Source organism: Chenopodium album, chromosome 24 (genome assembly GCF_948465745.1).
Source record: "Chenopodium album chromosome 24, dcCheAlbu1.1, whole genome shotgun sequence".
NCBI lineage: Eukaryota > Viridiplantae > Streptophyta > Magnoliopsida > Caryophyllales > Amaranthaceae > Chenopodium > Chenopodium album.
The window spans coordinates 27,327,064-27,350,134 of NC_137857.1; the positions used below are offsets into that span (position 1 = coordinate 27,327,064).

General features: G+C 36.0%; 2 protein-coding genes across 2 annotated transcripts; one reads left to right on the top strand and one right to left on the bottom strand.

Annotated features, from left to right (window-relative positions):
- Positions 1-51: 51 nt before the first annotated feature.
- On the bottom strand, positions 52-4,436 carry LOC145610726 (uncharacterized). Its single transcript, XM_081666029.1, has 8 exons — positions 4,317-4,436; positions 3,587-3,766; positions 3,348-3,434; positions 2,621-2,722; positions 2,500-2,535; positions 2,253-2,279; positions 2,099-2,161; positions 52-420 (listed from the first exon to the last, which is right to left on the bottom strand). Exons 1-8 carry the CDS (start codon positions 4,434-4,436, stop codon positions 142-144), a joined length of 894 nt encoding a protein of 297 aa, XP_081522155.1. The 3' UTR covers positions 52-141.
- A 4,647-nt stretch (positions 4,437-9,083) lies between these two features.
- Positions 9,084-10,235, top strand: LOC145610727 (uncharacterized). The gene has a single exon (XM_081666030.1). It carries the CDS (start codon positions 9,084-9,086, stop codon positions 10,233-10,235), a length of 1,152 nt encoding a protein of 383 aa, XP_081522156.1.
- The last annotated feature ends 12,836 nt before the right edge of the window (positions 10,236-23,071 follow it).

Here is a 23,071-nt window from a genome sequence, read left to right on the forward strand (position 1 = left end):
TGTTTGACCTGGAACATAAACAAGATGAAAATAGTTGGGAAAATTTCACGCTTAAAAAAGAGCAAATATTTGAATGTTTAAAAACAGCCCACCCTCAACCATTGATGAACCAGTAGCACACACCCCTCAAACATAAGGATATCAAAGAGGATTAAAACTTCGAAGGTTAAGCAAACACACCATCATTTTTCTCCACAGAATAATATATAATAAGTGACGTTTAAGAAGGCTGTCAAACTCTTCATGGGGAGACCTCTCTGAATTTAGCCACTCCTCCACAATAAAAGACAGTGAATGAGCATCTAAGCGGTACAAGGTTTCAATATCAATTATCTCCACAGCTTTGGCAACCAAGAACTCTTGACATTTCATATCACGATCCGTAAACATCTCCATCAGTAAAACTGTATATTGGTCAACCTGCTCCAGGAAAGAAGACCACGTCGTCAGCAAATATTATTTCTTTTGATGGCATTTCAATTTAAGCTTTAAGGTACATTCAAGTTCAACAGCTCGAGGAAGTGATGTGCTAGAATTGTGTATGAAAACAGAGAGTATTCAAGCTAGTATCAGAGATAGAAATAGAAGCCAAGGGATAAGTGTATTGCAATTAGCATAATTCATAATACAAGGCATTCTTTAGAGAGGAAGGTTCTCTCCAAAACAAACTTCAACAATAATTTCTGGATACCTACCCCCTATCCCACTAGCTCTATTTGATACCAAGGTCAAGTTTAACAAACTCAAGCAACAGCTAATACAAGGAATCAAAATAACAAACTTATTCTTGAGTTACTATTTGGCCCACTCCCCAAACTGATTCCATAACAAACTACTTCCAGCTCATCAAGCATTTCCATGCTTATTTTAGGCCTGCTCCTTGCATATGTGAAACGGACCTCAAGCCTAGACTGATCTCTTGCATGATGAGATGACTAAAGCACCCTGTGGATGCTCTTAATGATGCAGATAAGAAAGAAAACATGTATAAAATTCATTATCTTGAGTACTAATTGAGGAAATCTATAAGTTCTATAGAATTGAGGATTATTTGCATTTTCAATCAAATTATCGACAACATTTTATTAGGACTTAGATTTAGAATATTACTATATTTACAACTAAAAAACAACTCCTTCAACCCTATTTCTTTGCTCCTTGTGGGCTATGCACACAAACGAATATGAAGAAAAAGGAGAGAAGAGTAATGGGGCTGGTATGGCCCCCATCATGTGTGAAAAAGTAGGGAGAATTTTTTATACAAAGAAATGAAGCAAATATTTGGGACTGCCTAAAAAGAGAAATAGGATGAAGAATTAAGGATGAAGGGAATAGTATTTGACTTGTAATAGATCATTAGATATATTCTTTTTCTTCAAGCAAGTTTCAGGCTACAATATCCACATATATTATGGCATTATTTGGAGTGATTTATTAGTAAGAATTTAGAGTATTCGTTGGAGAAGTTATCCTTCCATTTTACAATCATTCTCCCATCCCACTGTAGCTATTCTAGAATCCAACCGAAGTCTTCCTATTATGATAGGCAATGGAGAAGATATCTAATTAAATAAAAATATACTTCTACCCTCTTTACAAAAATTTGACAAAAATGGTTCTCTAACAACATTCTGCCTTTGAAGTGTTTGAACACACTCTCAAAAGAAACAAAGGATGTTGATTGTCACATAACCCATCTTCCATTAGCCACCACCATTGCTTAACTTCCTAGGAAGAGAAGTGGCTATATGGGTGAAAAAAAGCCAACTTAATTTGGATGTGATCTAGAGGTGTTGCATCAACTGTACAGATGAGTATTTAGTCCAAATTAATGTAAAATTAATGCGACAAAACAAAGCAAAAAGTACAAGAATTGACATATAGGTTCACTTTATAGTTTAAACCAAGGATTATGAATAAAACAACTAATACTAAGCCAGATTAAATTTTTTTAGACTTTAACAGCCCCCAGAAACCCAGGATAATATAAAGCAGTATTTTCAATTCAAACAAAAGTGTTCATACGTCTTTGTATACCCTTCAACACAAAAAATGATCATTGATAAGCAAACACAATTATCAGTATTTAGAATTTTACCGTTAATCTAGGACAAAGTTTCACTTTTCTGATTGCTTTCAGAATCTTGTCATCAATAGTACTCTGTAATAACAAAAAAGCTCAGCAAATTATGAACATAACAAGAAAACCTGCTAGTCCGTAGTCAGCAGAAAAGCAAGAAAAACCATGCTACCTTCATATTTTCCTTGCAGCGGGCAAACTGGGGAGACAAACAAAAAAAAAAGTCAATATACAGCCATACACGGACGGGTTGAAGTTCCTATGCAAAATAGGTACGCCAAAATCTTCACAAATTCAAAAAAGGCATTCGGCTTATTGTCTAGCATCAAGTCATATCTTACTAAAGCAATAACCAAATTATTCATACATTCATCTTATGCACCAAGATGCGCAAAATATTAACTAGTATATGCACATACCATATAAGGCTTTACACATGGGAAACTGCTATAATGCTGCACATTGAAAGCAAACATCAGAAGGAATGGAATCATCACATGGAAATGGCAACTAAACAACATCAATATTTCAAAGCGTTACCGAAACCATATTGCCAAGATCAATTTCGGTCAACAAAGAGTATCTTTCCCGGTCAACCTTTCTATGGAAAATCCACTTGCACAACTCATGAACTGATTCATTCTGCAACAGAAAAAAAAAATAAAAAATAAAAAACATAAATTATTGATCAACTAAACCCTTTAAATGGTATATTCACTTGCAAAACTCATACATTGATTAATTCTGTGAAAAAAATAAAGATACATGATTGATTGACTTAACTTGCAACAAAGATACAATGGCACTACTTTCCCATACCTTCCTTTAATCCTCTATACAAGTGATGTGATAGGACAATTTATTTTTACTATAAAAAAAAAATATTGAATTTTGAGCTTTCAAGCTTCAATTTCAGAGTTTAGGCATGTAGTTTCATACAAGGCACCTCAAAAGGTTTATGACAGTTTTTAGACGACAAAGTATCAAATAAAAAATACCTTTCTTAGTAACGGCATTGCATTAAAAAAAAAATCAACATAAGCCTACCACGTGCCTATTTGACATGTAAATAAACCTTTACCAAAAAAAAAAAAAAAAAAAAAAAAAAAAAAAAAAATTGAGGAAAAAGGGGTACAACTTTTTCCTCATCATTCACCAATGAAAAAAATACATAAACTGAAGGAATACAGTTGCAAATTGCTGATACCAGTTTTTAACCAAAAGGGCAAAGACAAAATGTACGGTACATTCCACACTAAACACACACCTTCTCTCCTATAGGTGCAAGTTCTTCCCAAAAATTTTTTTGTTGATCAATAACTATGCGAGAACTTCCTATCCGGTATAAATCCTCCTGTCAAGTATAGATGTATAAACAATATAATAAGCATACAGCAGAAAGGAACAATGACCAGACGCATGTCATCATTCTGGTTTGAAACATCCCAACTTTTAAAGACTATAAAGCAGAAAGAGGACAGGAGAAAATCACAGGAATTAGAGTACCTTGTCATACAGCAGGTAAACAAGAGTGGTAATTCCTTCAATCAGACTATCATAAAGTTGATCAGGTAATTCCTTGCAATCTCTTAAAAAATCTCCGCAACTATCTAAGATTAACTCTTTTAATCCAGCTTCCTCAGTTGCTTCCAAATGCTCATCAATAGTGACTTCATTAAGGTTGTTCTTGTTATTTTGCAATCCAATAGGATACGAGTCAGTTCATAACTAAAATTACATAAAAGGTTTTCTTCAAGGACTTATCACTTAGAGAGAATCTATATGGTGGAAGCACACACTTATATTGATTTAGAAAGCCCACCCGGAAGCTTAGATGTGTGACCATGTGTCGCATACCTAACTTATGGGGTGAGTCGTCTAACAAGAGTTTCTGCATACGGTGAGGCTGGAGACCTCCCTTAAGTAGCTAGCAGCAAGTTGTTTACCACTTGAGTCAACCCATGTCGGTACGCATTCAAGGATATTTTGATAGCATCAAAAATAGGGAGGGGGAAGCAATCCCTTCTTATTAATTTTACATCCTACCTCGGTTACTTTTTAGTTGCCACAAACAAATTTTTTTATATCTTACAAGGCTCGTTTATAATGAAAATCCGTATACATGCTTTTCCCTCTAATAGTGTATGATTTTGTGATTGAACCATTTTTATATAATAACAAAAATGAAGAATAATTGAAGAATAAGCAGATTAAAAAAAAAAACAAAAAAAATTACAGTAAGTTCATCGCATGTATTTCCATTGTCCAACAACATCGTCCCAGCTTCATCGTCTGAACTTTCGTTTTCCCACATGGTGTCCCATTTTTCATCGTATGATTGTTCGCTGTCCGACATTGCCTGAATCGAATTGGATAAACAAATTTCAAAACTACTATTTTTGAAACTTGGGAACAAATTACTCAATAAATTCGGATGAGTTAAAAAAAAAAATAGCAGCAAAATTAAAAGCTAAAGAAGAATAATTATAGGTTTGGGAAATCAACATAAAAATGGAATTTGGTAAGAAATTGAACAACACAAGGTATAATAATGATCAGAAGGAATAAAAAACATACCGATGAGAATTTGACAAGGCAAGAGGGAGAAGATAAGGAGAATAAAAAAGGTAGGGTTTTTAGGGTTAAGGAAATCGAGAAAGAGAGGTGTAGAGTTTGAGATTGCAGTGAAATAGGGGAGAAGCAATGGAGTAATTTAAAGTAGAAATAGTGTAAGGCGGAAACAGAGACGAGTCCCTAAACTCTTGCACCCCCGTTCAGCTTCTGGTACTATAGACTATAGAGTTGTCGTCCCAGTGACTTTCTTAATTGTTTTTTTTTAGAGGAAATGTCTTTCTTAATCTATCAATAATAATCAATCAATCAATACTATATAGTCTCTTCAAAAAAAAAAAAACAAAACAATCAATCAATCAATACTATATAGAGTATCAATCACTTTTGTATACACCCGGTTTTCAGTAATTTATTGTATATCGAGTTCACTTTTGTCAAATTTAGTGTCACTTTTGTCAAATTTATCAATGAAGTATAAATAACTGTTATATATGTCAGAGTAACTTTTGTGCGTTTTAGTGTAACTTTTGCGCATTTTATTGTCACTTTATAACGGATGTTCAGTAATTTACTGATCAACCGTTTTAATTAAAAGTTTGTGATAGAGTATATACTCTAAAGTAACCACTAGAGATATCCTCAAAGTACACAAGTCGCATTTGTAACAAAAATTTTACTGCCCAAAACTTGTTATTTTTTCTCTTCTATTAGTAATCCTCAAAATATCACATGATAAAAAATTCAACATGTATCTAACAAGAGAGTTTTAACGATAGACATTAAAAGAATTCAAATTTAAAAAAAAAAATAATATAAGTCAGTTCACTTAAACTAACTCTACTTTTATTGATTTTATTATTTTCAAGTTTTATTATCATGAATCCGTGTATTTGCACCTTGCAAAAACTAGTAAATATATATATATATATATATATATATATATATATATATATATATATATATATATATATATGTATATTTATATATGTATATGTATATATATATATATATATATATATATATGTATATTTATATATATATATATATATATATGTATATATATGTATATGTATATATATGTATATTTATATATATATATATATATATGTATATATATGTATATGTATATATATGTATATATATATAGAGAGAGGAAGGCTCATATAAGAACCCTCCTCTTTATAAGAACTCAATCTTATATAAGAACCAATCTCAGCCCTTTATTAATTTTGATCTAACCATCTAAAATGATCCTTTAGTAATGGCATTTCTGTAATTTTGAAAATTTCGTATTTAGAACATAGAAAAAAAAATTTAGAACGTAGAAAAAAAATTTAGAACATAAGTAGAAAAAGTTTAGAACATAAGCAGAAAATTTTAGAACATAAGTAGAAAAAGTTTAGAACATAAGCAGAAAATTTTAGAACATAAGAAAAATAATTTGAAAGATAGCAAAAATTTAGAACATAAACAATCAAAAAAGTTAGAACATAAGAAAAAATAATTTAGAACATAAGTTGAAAAAAATAATCGTAGTATGGGTAAAAATTAATAACATAATCTGAAAAAAAATAATTTTAAACATAGAAAATATTTAGAACATAAGCTGAAAAAATAATTTTGAACATAGGAACAAATTTAGCACATAATCTAAAAACAATTTAAAACATTAAAAATAATTTGGAACATAAGCTGAAAAAATAATTTAGAACATACAAAAAAAATTTAGAACATAAGCTAAAAAAATAATTTAGAACATAGGAACAAATTTAAAACATAATCTAAAAAACAATTTAGAACATTGGAAAAATTTTGGAACATAAGTAAGAAAAATTTTCGAATATAGGAAAAACTTTAGAACATAAGTTGAAAAAAATTTAGAACATAGGAAAAAGTTTAGAACATAATTAGGGTTCTTACATAAGAAAGGGTTCTTATATAAGGTGGGGTTCTTACCGGATCCCTCCCCTATATATATATATATATATATATACATATACATATATATATATATATATATATATATATATATATATATACATATACATACATATATATATATATATATATATATATATATATATATATATATATATATATATATATATATATATATATACACATATATATACATATACATATATATACATACACATATATATACATATACATATATATATATATATATACACATATATATGCATATACATATATATATACACACACACACATACATACAGACACACATATCTAAACAAGGCTTATACTGAAAATAAGGCTTAAGCTGAAAACAACAAATCTCAACCATTTAATATTAGCACAAAAGATCAGACGGTTTAAAAGCCCTAAGATCTTCCCAACCTTACAGATAATCAATCTATCTAATTATTTTAAGGTCACTACATACTAAAATAAGGTAACTTTATCTAAATTGACGACATGTTCATCATGTCACTGTATATAAAAATAGTCACTATATAAAAAAATAATGTAACTATATTAATTTTGACGATATTTACACAAAGGTCATTCTATACAAAAATAAGGTAATTATATCAAATGTGACAACATTTATATAAAGGTCACTATGTACAAAAATAAAAAAACTATATCGACTTTGTTTGAGTTTTTGACTCCATTTACATAAAGGTCACTATGTACAGAAATAAGGTAATTATATCGACTTTGAATTTTTTACTCCATTTACATAAAGGTCACTATATACAAAATTAAGGTAACTACATCAATGTTGACAATATTTACATAAAGATTGTTATATACACAGTAGCTCCGCATTCCCACAGGCCACAACAACCACCACCAGCCACCTTCATTCAATCATTCGCCTAGCCAGCCATGTAGTTCATCCACCTCGCACCCTTCAAATCCACAACCAACTTCTGTCATTTCACATGATCAGTTATCACAATAACCACCGCAACATTTGCAGTCACATCTCCATCGGATGCCCACACAGCAGCCACCAATTGCATGCTCCACCAATTCGCCACCAAAGCCTGACTCTAAGTCCCCAACATCAACAATTTTACATCCAATAATCAACAATTCAGCCACATGAAGATTAAATTCCACTAATTTTTAGAAATTTTAAACACACACTAGTACATTCATATTCAACTAAAGAATTACTGATATGCATATAATATATGCAAAAATTACAAAATTAAACAATAACACCAGAGTTTCGAACAAAAATCACTCATAAAACCTAATTAACTAAAATCAATCAAAATTAAACAAAGTACCGTTCAAAACTACAACTATGAGAATGAAACTGTAGTTGAAACTCAAAAATTGAAATCAAACCGATAATTTCAAAAAAAAAAAAAAAAAAAAAAAAAAAAAAAAAAAAAAAAAGAAAGGCAAAATTATACTACCTCCGTTTATTATTAAGTGCAACTTTGAAGCACTTTACGGATACCTAGGCAAAATTTGAAGGGCAAAGATTAAGGAAGTAAGTGGGTAAGTAATTAAAGGGGTGGAGAGATAAAGTTGGTCCCCCCCCCCCCCCCCTTGCATTTTGGGGGGGAAATCAGTAAAATTAAGAGGGAAGTTTTTTCCCTCCTACTTTTTCATCCCAACTTTTTTGAATGAAAATTTTGGGGAATTTTAAATTTCCTTCCAACTGAAATTTTAAAAAAAAAACACACACAAAAACATTCAAATTTTTTGCATTTAATTCCATCAGCCATCATTTATTAGGGCTATAAATACCAGCCCTCATTTACACCATTACAATCAATGTTCCCAAAAGTTTTCAATGTTTACACATTAAACATGAGCACATTCAAACCATAACAATTGTTTTTTTAAATCCCAAAAGTTAGCACTAAGTACAATTAATCCAAAAAAATACCCCTAACTACAATTAGTGCTAATTATCTACCATCTTCATCATCCTTCATCTTTTTTGCTTGGCGTTTATGTACACAAAAACAGCATAGGGCAACTTCATCTTCTTAAAAACCATCATCAGCCTACCCTATAATCTGTCAACACCAATCTGAAAAAAAAAATACACCATGACAGAGTTTGATGCACATTAGTTTTATGGCATAGAGGCATTACTGACAGAGGAAGAACTAGCTGAACTGTATTTTGAAGAGGAAGAAGCAAGACAAGATGAGATGAAGAGGAGTATGAATCAGAGAATGAAAACAGGCAAGAAGAGGATGAAGATGACAGTGACACACATGCAGAAAATCAACAGCAAGACATTCCTCACCATGGCAATGCAATCATCAACAGGAAACAGCTCACAGTTCAACAAAAAAGGGAGATTGTAGATGCTATGCTACAGAAAATGCAAGATGGCAATTTACCTAGGGGTTTTAGAATCCAATTATCAAATCAATTCAATGTGCACAAATCTACAATTACAAGAGTGTTCAATGACATAAAAAAACAGATGGCTACTGGTAATTTGATTGATGTCAGGACCAAGAAGATAGGCAGAGTTGGTCCAAAGCCAAGGTTATTCACAGATGAATTCCTACAGTCAGTCCCCCTACATCTAAGGCAAACAAAGAGAAGCTATGCTGCTGCACTGAAGATATCACATGTTGCACTGCATAATTTGAAGAAAAAGGGCAGACTTAGGACACATACAACAAGCAACAAGCCAGCACTCAGCTCAGACCATAAAGTGGCAAGGTTGAAATGGGTTTTATCCCATATTAACCCAGTAGCAGGGAATGAAGACCCTACATTTGCTGACATGCACCAACACATACACATAGATGAGAAGTGGTTCTATTTGAAGCCTAACAAGAGAAGGTTTTATCTCCTCCCTAGTGAAGTAGACCCATACATGGCACATCAATTAAGGAGGTTCAAGCTAAAAGCAATGTTCATGGCAGTAATTGGGAAGCCACTATATGACAGTAATGGGGGACTCATACATGATGGAAAGTATGGAGCTTTTCCTTTCACATACAAGGAAAGAGCTAAGAAGAGCAGCAAGAATAGAGTAGCAGGGACATTGGAAACAAAAGCACATCAGAATGTTAACAGAGAAGTGATCAGAGATATGCTACTGACCAAGGTCATACCAGCAATCATAGCAAAGTGGCCAGAATGTCTGCCAAAGAATGTCACAATACAATGGGACAATGCAAGGCCTCATCAAATTCCTACAGATGAGGAGTTTATTGCTGCCACAACAGCAAATGGGTTCAACATTCAATTTGTATTCCAACCACCACAATCACCAGATCTAAATGTGTTGGATTTAGGCTTGTTTAGGTCTATTCAATCATTACAATACCAATCATTTCCCAAGAATTTGGATGAGCTTGTTGCAAAAGTCATTGAGTCATATGACACATTCAAACCAGATGTTAACAAATACATCTGGGTTACTTTGCAAAGATGTATTATTAAGATTTTGAGGGATCAAGGAGGGAACAAGTACAAAATACCACACATGAACAAGAAAAAGTTGGAAAACCTAGGCACTCTGCCAGATCAAGTGAAGGTGCATAGAGCAGTTGTTTTAGGGGCTGTGGACTACTGGACACTATGTTTAGGCCAGCAACTCAGGGCTATCATGAAGCAGTAGAGGAAGGCATGGAAGTAGATGCAGACTAGAACAGAAGAAAGGGTAAAAAGAACAACAACATTGACTGCCACACATAACCAGTAGGTCATTATGTATAAGTTGATTTTGGTTAGGTGTATTTTGAGTAATAGCATAGGTTAACCCATTATGGCAGTCAAATGTATTTTGAGTACCTTGTTGTTCATGTTGAATGTTTTGGAATGAAATGAAAACCAATTTAATGACTAATATGCTATGTAAATCCATCAGAACAGAACAAGTGTGTTGAATACAACACCTCAACACAAGGTTACCTCAACAACTACTACTATGTAGGAATAGTTGGAGCAAAACTCAAGTGTGTAGTGTAATTCAAAGGAGTCCCTTCATCACATGGATTGGGTTAAATTATTCATGTTGGGGACTCAATTAAAGGGAGGACAACATGGAATCATGTGGGGGACTCAATAACTTAGATGTATAGGGGATGACATTGTTCTCTACTAAATTGATCATTGAGAACAACAAATATTGTGCTATATGGAAATCATAGCCTAGGTCTCATCATTCATCAATCAAATCCCAAAATACTGCCATCAACTAACCAATAAGGAAAAGGCATCAACAACAAGCAACAAGGTAGAGGCAACAACAATAACCAACAAGGCAACAACAATAACCAACAAGGTATCAACATTAACCCATGAAGCAGAGGCAACACCAATAACCAACAACCCATCAACAATAACCAACAACATTAACCAACAAGGCAATAGCAACAACAGATGCAACAACAATTAAGGCAACAACATAGCCAAAAACAACAACATAAACAACAAACCCAGCAACACAGCCAACAATAACAACATAGCCAGCAACAAATCAGCCAATACCATCAATTAAGCCAACATCAATAATAATCAAGGGACTAATATCAAATTAAAAAAGATTAGGGTTGAAAGTGTTACGCAAGCAGTCACTCAGAGGGTGGAACCCCAGGGTTCCTCCGCCTCACATAGTGTTTGACAGAAGAGGCTTCAGCCACCGCAGCAGGAGAAGGAGGTGGTGAAACCCCCCTCTCACCCTCGTCGTCGGATGACAGAATTATGAGCTCCTCATCAGGCAAACCCCTTCGACGCAGCGCAACCCTAGCAGCCTTCCTTGTGGCCCGGATCTTGACTGGTGGCCTCTCCCTCTTAGATCTGGGCTGCTTGGGTTGCACAAAGCTTCCTTCACCAGCAGCAGGGACTCCTTGAACAGTCAAATCCTTGAAATCGAGGGTTTTCTTACCCCCTGACTCCCCACACCCCTCACCCCTGGCAGATCGCTCCTCCTCCGCCAGATTTTCAAGTACCTGACCTAACGCCCTGTAGGTGGTGGAGGTACAGTAGTTTCCAGCCTCATCAGACTCATAAAAATCTCGTGGAAAAGGGGACTTGGTCTCAATTGCTTGAAAGCATCTTCCAGAGGTTTCAGGCAAACCATATCGAACATTAGGGACTAGATCTGAGAAAGGAAGAGAGAAGATGAACAATTCTGGAGAGAGAAGATGAAGAAATCTGGGTTTAAAGAGGAGAGAGAATGAAAAACACGAAGAACTAGGGTTCTTCTGGAGAATTGTCCAGAAGAAATAGAGAAGCCCAACCATCTCAATTAATGTTGGGTGGTTGGGATTTTAGGTAAAGCCCAACCATCCCAAATTCGCTCAAACTTGTTGCAAATTGAAGCTTATTTCATCTATTTTCCCGATCTATGTAAGTTTTGCTCAAACTCTACTCGGTTTTTGACGAATTGGCCGTTCTTGTTCACGGATTTTCGAAAAATTAAAAAATGTTCTTGCTTAATTTGCTTCGTTTATTGAATTTTATGCCTTGAATTTGTTTGATTATGTTTGTATATTGCCTTGGGAGTATTTTGAGACTTGTTTGACTCAATTTGGTGAAGAAACGAACAATTCACCATTGTTGGACCTCATAAGGTCGTGAAGAACAATGTAACTTGTTCTTCGCATTTTTGCTACTTTTTCTTGTACAATTTGTCACAATATTTATCATATATTTGCAAGAAATTGTTTGTTTGCTTGAAAATGCTAATCATGCTTTAGTTGAATTTTTGCTCTGTTTTAGTACTACGTACTCTGTTTTTGTGAACATAGTATTATGCGGCTTAGACGAACCTTAGATACTATAGAGCCTTAAAATGAATTACTTTAACATAATTTAGCATGGCTAGACGACGTGGTTCTGGCTCTCGATCGAGAGACTCGCGCCGAGAGGACGAGCCTACTAGCGAGGGCGAGGACGTTCCATCTACATCCAGGCTGGGTCTCATGCCAGATTGGGATGAGCGTACTCTGTTTCACGCGCCCGTTCATCATCTGTCGGAGCGAGTCCGACGCGGTCTTGCAGGTGGGAGGACCCGTAGCCACGACTCGGGTAATTCCACCATTAGTTCACTTTACGACACCTTCATCAGCAGAGATAAGGGTTTACGCCGGCTTTGGGAGTCATGTGGATGGACTCCTCTTCTACTGGCCATCCGGGCCATGTTTTCATACGACGGGGGTAACCTCGTCGTCCGAGCTTTGGTGGAGTTCTTTTGGGACACCACCAACACTTTTCACTTTCCTTGAGGTGAGATGACAGTCACCCCAGCCGATTTCAGCCTCATCACGGGGTTGGAGTTCCAGTCTACTCCTTTGCCGTTCGACAGCGACATCATGGTCTACTCACCAGTTGTTCAGGAGTTGTTGGGTTCGATTGCCATTCGGGCCCAAGCTGAGGCTTAGTCGGGACAGATGAGTTCCCGATGTATCCGTCGTTGCATATTGGTTGCAGCTTTCGAGGATGATGCCACCACTCGTGAGCAGCGGGTGCGCACCTTTGTGTTGATTCTGCTATCAGGGACGTTTTCCCCTGATCGAGGTAGTAGAGTACTTCTTTACTACCTGTCCGCCGTTCGCGACCTTCATTTGGTCGGGACATATGATTGGGCCAGTATGGCCTACGCGGACTTTCTACTGGGCCTGCGACGCTCTTGCCGTCACAGGTCCTTGTCTGGAGAGGTGGCACTTTCCAGCTTCTGGAGGGTCGTAGAGGTATATCTCTTTTCCTCTTTTTGAGATTTAGCTCTAGACTAGATGCAAAACTCTTACTGACTTTTACCTTTCATGTAGATCGGGTTCTACGAGTACTTTCCCTCACTCGCGCCTGCAAGGCCTTCTCCTCGCGTGCTCCCCGTTGCTGCCAGTTGGGGAGGCCGCCGAGGTCCACCTGAGGTGCTTCGTCTTTGAGAGATGATTCTCTTGGTAGGTTTTTGTAAATACTATTTTTTTTCTTTTATCATTTTTTGGTGTTAGTCCTTACATGATAATTTTGCAGGAGCCCAGCCCGGTCTATCGACCTTGGGCTATCTTTCCTATTCCTGCGTTAGCGGCGCAATACACTGTTGAGCGTCGGTATTTTCTGGGGACATACGACGCGGTGGTCTACCTAGGGGAGAGGGTAGCCATTCAGCATTCCTCAGACGCTTTTGTTGTCCCTGCTCCTCCACCCCGGCACATGTTCCATGATGCCTTGCAGCGGGATCGAGCTAGTGGATCATCTCGGGGTACTCCTTAGAGATCCTACATTCTCCTCGAGCAGAGTTACGAGGAGGATCTACTACCGTTGCTAGCGTCGACTCTTGTACTTTCAGAGGAGGCAACGGTATGCTTCTATTTTGACTTGTCTTCTATTAGGTAGCCCCCAAGTGATTTCTAACCTTTTGTTTTCATCAGGTCGGTCCTAGGGAGTTCATTCCCCCGAGGATGTCCATACGCTACCAGGGCATGTACGGGCCGATCAAGGAGCTGATTCCGCCAGCTCTAGAGGGGGAGCGGTTCGTGGAGTGCTCCATTCCCCGTCACCAGACTCGGGTAAGTAACTTTGTACATCTTGTTTTTTTTTATTTTTGACTATAAACTGTTACTGACTTAGTTATTTTGGCAGTTCTCTCGCGAGGTAGTGACAGCTATGGCGAGTTGTATAGACGCCTTTCGCAGCCAGCTCGTGAGGTTGCGGAACCGTGATAACTGTCGTAGCAACGACGCTGAGGAGGTATTACTTCTTGCAATAGCATCTTTTTCTTGCTTATTTACTTGTTTTTTCTAATTTTGATTTACTCTTGCAGGGACAGCCTATTCCTTCTCCACGCACTCGGTCGAGACCCGAGCCTAGGAGGGAGACTACTAGGTCCGACTCGAGGCGTCGCCGGACTACTTCAGGCGGCCAGGGTGGTCGTTCTGAAGCCGCCCCTGTGGAGGACTCGGCGTCATCTTTTGAGGATGCTCCGACTGGGCCGACCAGTTGAGGTGGGATGGGTGGTGGGACGCACGAGGTTGGCTCGTCGTCACAGCAGCCTTTGCAGCCTCAGCCTCTCTCTATTGGGTACCAGGGTGAGACGGGATGGCCTGGCCCCGAGTTGCAGTTTCCGCCGACTGGCGGTTCGAGAAACGATGAGGGACACACTCCACGGAGTAGGACTTTCTTTGATATTTTTGGCGTCCCCCATCATCTGCGGCCTCCTGCAGCGTAGTTGTATCTGTATTTTCATTTATTTTGACTTTGTAGGACTTTGTCTAATTTCTTTTTATTTATATGACTCATGTATTAGACACTTTGTATATATGCAATTATTACTTATCTTGTATTTTTTTTTACATTTTATTTTATGTGCGTGTGAGTGTATGAGGAAATGTGATTTTTGCGCAAAAGTTCCGTCATTTTTGATATTAATGGAGGGTACCGACTCTCTCCCCCAAAAAAGAAAAATGAAAAAATAAAATGAAGTGAAAAAGGTATAATTACTAAAAATAAGCCTAAAATTAATTATGCTTAATTTAAGTAAAAAATAAAAGAAGAAGTAATAAGGGTGAAATAAAATGTGTTTGTATAAGTCAAATCAAAGTCGAATTCTGGTAAGTAAAAACACAGTTTTCAACGCGTATTGACTGTCGTTGCTGAAAAAATACTGGCGCCGCGTAATCATACATGTCGCCACGTGACAGATGTTGTCCTCACACGATAGACTTGTCGCTTGGCGACAGAGTTGATTATCACAATTCTTACAGGAATTGAATTCTGCTATGAAAAAAGTTATAAATAGCCCCCAGAACTGATGTTTTCTGCATAATTCGACCAGATTATTAATTAAATAAATTAACTATTAATCATGTCTTTAGCTAAGAAAACTTTTTAAGAATATATGCGTGAGTGGTGTCGTTCTTTAACTGCTAAAGAGTGGAAAGAACTAGACTTTTTCCATATGGGGGTATTTATGGTGTAAAGGGGGTAGATCTTGACATAGACTTTATTAATACCGCCTTAGAATATTGCGATACTAATACTCACTGTTTTAGATTATTTTATGATGAAATTTGGATCCATTCTAGGCTTTAATTCCATGGATCTTGCGGTAATGCCTAGAGTGAGTGAATATTATTACAAAGATTATGAGCTTTTCTTTGATCTAAGGGGTACGGACCTAAAAAATATAGTTCATGGTAATATAATTGACATGAAAGAATTTGCACGTTATTATTTTGACAAACCTAATTCTGGATTTTCACATGTTTATAAAAGAAGAGCCTTCCTCTTTTGCATTATTAGCCAATATCTCCTTATTAGTGGTAAAGATAAGTAAGGCCAAGCAATAATTATATCTGTTATAGAACAAATTGAATCAGGGAGAGACCCTATGCCACTGATTGTTGGAGAGACTATGATGTGTCTAGATGCATTGAAAAAGAATCCAAAAGCACCTCTTCGAGGTTCTCCAATTTTATTACAGGTATAAAATAATAATATACTTAATTACAAAAATTAAAAATATTCTTATATTGTAATGCTAATCAAGTCACTAGGTGAAAAAATAAGATTGGCACCGCCCTAAGGCCACCGGTTTTAAAAAACCGGTGGGGAAAATGGGGAGAAAAATAGGCGGGATTTTGATGGGTGATTTTTGCCACCGGTTCAAACCAAACCGGTGGGAAACCCATTTTTCCCACCAGTTCAAACCGGTGGCCTTTTAATTAAAAAAAAAAAAAACCCATATATAAACCCCCTTAACCCTACCCAGCCTCTCATCCACGCAGCCTCCATTCTCCATCTCTCCTCTCTCCTCTCCATTCATGCAGCACCGATCTATCTCCTCTCTGCTCTCTCCTCTCCAATCTCCATTCTTAATCTCTCCTCTCCAAACACCATTCTCAATCTCTCCTCTCTCCTCTTAATTCTCCATCTCTCGGTCTCACCTCCGTCCTCTTATCTCCCCTTTCGTCTCCTTCGTCTCATCTCACCACCACCACCACCACCACTAACCACCGCCGCCACCACCAATTTATCCTTCGATCTCCACGACCACTATCAATTTATCCACCACCACCGCAACATAGCACCACCACCGAAACAATAACACCACCACTGCTACAATAACACCAAGAACACATGCATGAGCAAAACCGACTTTAATCGAGGTTAGTGTTTGATTTTAATCGATTTTAATTCGATTTTAATTTGATTTTAATCAATTTAAATTCGATCTTAATCGATTTTATTCGATTTCTTCTTGGTTTTTCTGGGTTAAAAAAAAAAATTTATTTGGGTTTTTTATATTGAATTTTTCTAGGTTTTTTAGATCTGGGTTTTTTATATTTAACCCAGAAATTTTTCGTAAATCTGGGTTCTGGGTTTGTCAAATTTTTTTTGTAAATCTGGGTTCTGGGTGGGAAAATATTCTGGGTTTCGTAAATCTGTTTGTTCTGGGTTTGTCGAAATTTTTTTGTGATTCGTAAATGTGGTTTTTTTCGCATTTTTTTTGTGAGTTTTATTAATTTCTGGGTTTAATTGATGCAGGTGTTAATTGATGCAACAAGGACTGAAGACATTGATTTTGGAATATTGTTTTTTAAGTTGTTATTTTTGATGTTGATGTTGTAATTTTTTTTTTTTTTTTTTGATTTCTAAGTTGTAATTTTTTTTATTTTTTTTATTTTTATTTCTGAGTTGTAATTTTATTGTTCGATTTTATGTTGTAATTTTTTTTTATGTTGTATTTTTTTTTTGGTATTGTATAGTAACAATTAAATGAAAATTATATTTTTGTTGATTTAGAGTGTTTTGGGTACATTTTGATTATGATATTTCTGATTATACTATAAAACCAAAAAAAAAAAAAATAAATAAATAAATAAATTACATGTACATTGCCACCGGTTAACCGGTGGCAATAGTTGTTAATACCCAAAAAAAAATTTGCGGGAAGTCTTATTGCTTCCGGTTAACCGGTGGCAATAATTGTTTTTGCCACCGGTTTTGAATTGGTGGCTTTTGCATCAGATTATTGCCACCCCCCAAATGACCACCGGTTCAAAACCGGTGGCATAGGGGGGTTTTGAACCGGTGGCTAATTGCTTTTTTCTACTAGTGAGTACATTTTTACAGATATGGCTGATGGAGAGGCTTGGATTAATTAGTTCTCTGATGATATTGACAAGTACACTCCCAACTGCTTAGTTCGGCGAAAGAAGCGCTTTTCCTTAAAGATGGGTCGCCGTGAGTGGAGCAAGGTGTTTGCTGCTGGTGATTTTACCCTGAACTGGGTTATCCCTTGGTGGAAGATTGAGAAGATGGTTGGTTGTAATAACCAAGCATACTGTCGTCTCCCTAGCTTATCAAAATTAACCTTTTATTACCCTTGTAGAGTCAAGAGACAATATGGGCTTGCACAAACCATCCCTACATGAGATCTCCGCCGTCCTTATGAATTCCACGTTTCGCAAGAAGTTGAGCGCTTTGACAAGTATTGGTGTGTTAGGCCCTTATGGAAAGTGATTACCCACAAGGTTCCACCTTCTTTGTCTAATAGTGTAAAGCAATGGCTTGATGGAAGACCTTAGAGAACCCAAGTCAAGGTTGAGAAGACCAATGTGAAAACTCGTCTGGGTGACAAGAAAGCTCCTGCTAAAGAGCGCCTAGGTGAAAGAAGTGAGTTTAAGACTCCTATTATGCCGAAAAAGAAAAGCTCTAAGCAGGGCCATCCCGTTAAATTTCGGGGCCCTGTTCTAAACTATAAAATGGGGCCCTAACGGAAAAAATTATAATACTTAAATATTATATCAAAAATAATATCATATTAAAAGGATATATATATATATATATATATATATATATATATATATATATATATATATATATATATATATATATATATATATATATATATATATATATATTTATATATATATATATATATACTTTATAAAAGAAATCTTATGTATTAAGACTATTATTTGATTAATTAACAATTTAACAGCATCTAATACAACTTCATACTAATCTAAACCTTAAAGCAAGTTATTTAAAAAGAGCTTTTCTTCTAACACTTTTGGAAGCAAATTCATCAACCAAGTCTATTTGTTGCTTGACAACAGAAATCGAACAATTTGTATATTTCAATCTGTAAAAAAAAACATACAATATTGTTAATTTTACTTCAATTCTACAAATTCCTCAAAAATCTAAAATTTAATTAGATCATATTAATAAAATAATCATATACATTTATAATTTGCATACCTTGGTTAGAAATCCATTAATCCAACTATCCCAAATCGGCAAATCCCAGCAATTAAGGCTATCGACAACTCCACAACCAAAATTCCAAAACAGAAGATCAAATCTCATCAAACAATATATAAATCGTATTTTTTTTCTCCCAAAAATAATTTTGAGTAGGAGTTGTAGAAAATTCTGAAATTGTTTGGAAATTTATAAATGGTGAAAAAATTAGCCGTTTAAATGTTTGATAATAAACGAAAATCAAGAGAAGTTATGGTAAGGACTGAAACTTAATTCTCCCATTGAAAATTGGAAGAGGAAAGTGAGATAGTTACTAATTTATTTTGGGTAAAATAAGAAGGTTAATGGAAATTTCATATTCAAAGTAATGAAATTAAATTGGAGATTAGAATTTGGAAAGTTTGATATTGAAAGTAGAAGGTAGATTGATGGAAAGTAGATTGGAATTTGGAAAGTAAATTGATTGATTGGAAGTTTGAATGCTTGAGTGCGGAGATAACAATGGCTGACTTGAGTTTAGGTTTTTTTTTTCTTTTTTTTAGGGTGGGCTTTAAGTAAAAATGGGCCCCATAAAATTGGGGGCCCTGTGCAGCTGGTCTGTTTGCACAGGGAAAGGGCCGGCCCTGGCTCTAAGAAAGACAAAGGGAAAAGAAAAGTTGACTCTACAGAAAAGAAAGTTTGGGTGGAAAAGAAGCATGGAGTTTTAGCGGAGGGAGAGACCATCTATACTAAAATAGAATGGAGATCTTCTAATGGATGTCTCCTAGCAAAGGTGATGGATGAAGAAGAAGAAAATACATACAAAAATTGGAAAAAAATTAAGAAAGAAAAGAAAGATTAGAGCATTGCTTTTCCTTTGATTTATTAGACAATTTTAAATTGTTTTTAGTTAATTTTAAGCTTTATTTTATCAATAATGTAACTTCATTATTAATCAATAAAATTTCAGCTTTTATTTAAATTAACTTTACATTTAAAGCAATGAAAACAATTAAAATATTTATTTTCGGGAGATTTCTTCGAGTACGGAAGTCGAATAAATTTCCAGAATATACAAAATCTGCCCAGACACTCGCAGAAACTTAGCGCTATAGGTAAAATGTTTGTCGCCGATGTTTTCGCTCTGTCGTCTGGCGACAGAGTCCTTTTTCTGGCGCCAGTCTTGTATTTTTGCAGTCGTAAATTTTTTAACTGTGGGATGCGAAATTTTGAAAAATTAAAGTGGCCGCACTCTTTTGGGGTTGCCTACGTATCCTTTGCTTAAGGAATCAGGTCAAACGTAGCTCTCTTGAGTATTTTACTCAAGTAATTATGGGTAGTACTTCTTAAGTTGGTCAAGATTTGTCATATTTGAAAATTCATTGCCATCCATGTCAGTTAATTTAGCCGCGCCTCCTGACAAGATTGTTTTGACAATGTATGGTCCGGACCAATTAGGCCTAAATTTGCCTCTTGGGTCCAAAACATTTTTCCTTACTGCTTTTAATACCAAGTCCCCAACCTTGATATTTCTAGTCTTGACCTTCTTATTCAAGTGTCTAGCCATACGAGTTTGATAGCATTGGGTATGATGTAGAGCTTCTAGTCGTTTTTCATCGAGTAGAATTAGCTCTTCATACCGTGCTCTAGTCCATTCGACTTCGTCGAGTTTACTTTCTAATGTAATGCGTAGAGAAGGTATTTCTAATTCTACAGGTTGTACGGCATCCATTCCATATACTAGGTTGAATGGCGTATTTCCTGTCGATGTTCGGATTGATACTAGTAAGACTCCTACGCCACATCCTTTTTGGTTTGAGGCTCTATCGAAGTATAAAGTCCATGTATCATCCTCTGTCATCATTAAATCTTCATCTGGAAATTCGTTCTCTTCTAATGGTGTCGAATCTTCTATTGGGAAGTCTGCTAGAAAATCTGATACCACTGATCCTTTGATTGCCTTTTGAGGCATGAATCTTATATCAAATTGGGCTAAGTTAACTATCCACCTTGAGATACGCCCGTTAAGTGTAGATCTCTCAAATAAATACTAGAGGGGATCCATTCGTGATACTACATAAACCGTATGTACAAGCATGTAGTGCCTTAATTTAGTCGTGGCCCACACCAATGCGAGGCACAACTTTTCTAATGGTGTATAGCATGTCTCATACTCGAGCATTTTCTTACTTGGGTAGTAGATGACATTTTCTTTATCTTCTACCTCTTGCGCAAGCATGGCTCCCATTGTTTCTTTTGTAACCGTTAAGTATAACCTTAAAGGTATTCCTGGGAGTGCTGGAGCTAATACAGGAGGATTTGAGAGATATGCTTTGATCTTTTCAAAGGCTTTTTGACACTCATCGTCCCATATAACTGGCACATTTTTCTTGTGTTTCTTGAATATTAGTTCACATATTGTGGTTAGCTTGGATATGAACCTACTTATGTATTGCAACCGGCTAATGAATCCCCGAATTTGCTTTTCGGTTTTGGGCGGTGGCATGGGCATGATTGCTTTAATCTTGGTTGGGTCTATCTCTATTCCTCTAGAGCTTATGACATATCCCAAGAGTTTTCCTGAGGTTACACCGAAAGCACATTTAGAGGGGTTTAACCTCATGTTGTATTTTCTTAGCTTTTCGAAGAACTTTTTTAAGGCTATTGGGTGTCCTGGACGGTCTTTAGACTTTACAATCATATCATCTACATAAACCTCCACTTCTTTGTGCATCATGTCATGGAGTAGGGCAGTCGCTGCTCGTTGGTAAGTAGCACTCGCGTTTTTCAACCCGAATGGCATTACCGTGTAACAGTAAGTACCCCAAGGTGTTATGAATGTGGTCTTTTCCATGTCTTCTTCGGCCATGAGAATTTGGTTGTACCCTGTGTATCCATCCATAAATGAGAGAAGTGCGTGATTTGCTGTATTATCTACTAAAATATCGATGTGTGGTAAAGGGAAGTCTTCCTTTGGACTTGCCTTATTTAGATCTCGATAGTCGACACAAATTCGAACTCTACCATCTTTTTTCGGAACTGGGACGACGTTGGCGACCCATTCGGGGTATTTAGATACCCTAATAAAACCTGCAGTTATTTGTTTTTGTACTTCTTCTTTTATTTTAAGAGCTACGTCGGGTTTCATTCGACGTAACTTTTGTTTTACAGGTTTCATTCCTGGAATTAATGGTATTGTGTGTTGAGTTATTTCCCTATTAATGCCTGCCATATCTTCATATGACCAAGCAAATACATCAATAAATTCTTTAAGTAGATTAATTAAATCGGTTCTTTCATCTTTACTTAATGTAAGTCCGATTTTAACTTCTATTTAAATGGTTGGATATTTTGAGATGTCAACCGTTTCTGTATCCTCAATTATTGGCGTTTTATTTTCAAGTGTTTCCATTGCTTTAATTATTTCTTTGTCATTTTCATCATTAGTTAAACAATGCTCGTCATCTTTGGTTAAAGAAAAACAAGAGGAATAAGGGGAAGAAGACATATTATTGAATTCAGAAATCATTACATCAAATAAAGAAATGTCCGTTAGGACTTGATTGCTAACTATCCTAGGAGTAGAAATAGAAGGTGGAGGTGCTACAACTAAAGATTTGGAAGACTCGATAGGGGAAGACTCTGACTCGGACTCTGACTCAGACGATTCTTCGAACATTGGCCCTTGTCCCGTGGTTACTGAAATCTTCCTTCCATTTGTAGTGGTCACTTTTACCATCTTGCGCCATCCTCGCTCTTGGTCTTCTATTGGAGTGATGAATTTTGATGGATCGAAGTTTTCACTTTGAAGGACTATTTGAATGAGTGAAGATTTGTCTTCCACATATCTTGGCTCATTCTTTTCTCTTCCAAAGAAGAGTCCCATGACATTGAAGTCAAAACAAGGGGGTGCTTTCTCCCTATGAATTGGAGTTGGGATCTCATCTAGGAAACAACAATCCAGAAATATCTCGAACCCTGGTTGTCTTATGCCATTTACAACGAAAGGTTCAGGAAATTCGTAACAGGGGTAATCCTCTCCTTCTCTTATAAATTGTCCATTTAGAGTGAGAGGATATTGATCCATGGGTATTTCTTTCTTTTGTGTACGAGCATTCCTACGTGCTCTCGACTTTTCTAGGGCTCGCTTAAGATCTTCGCGAGTTGGTTCAAAACCAAGTCCGAAATTATCTAACTTAGGGAGGCCAGGTAATCCCATGTGTTTAGATATCCCTTTCTTCTTTCCTAGAGTCATTCCAG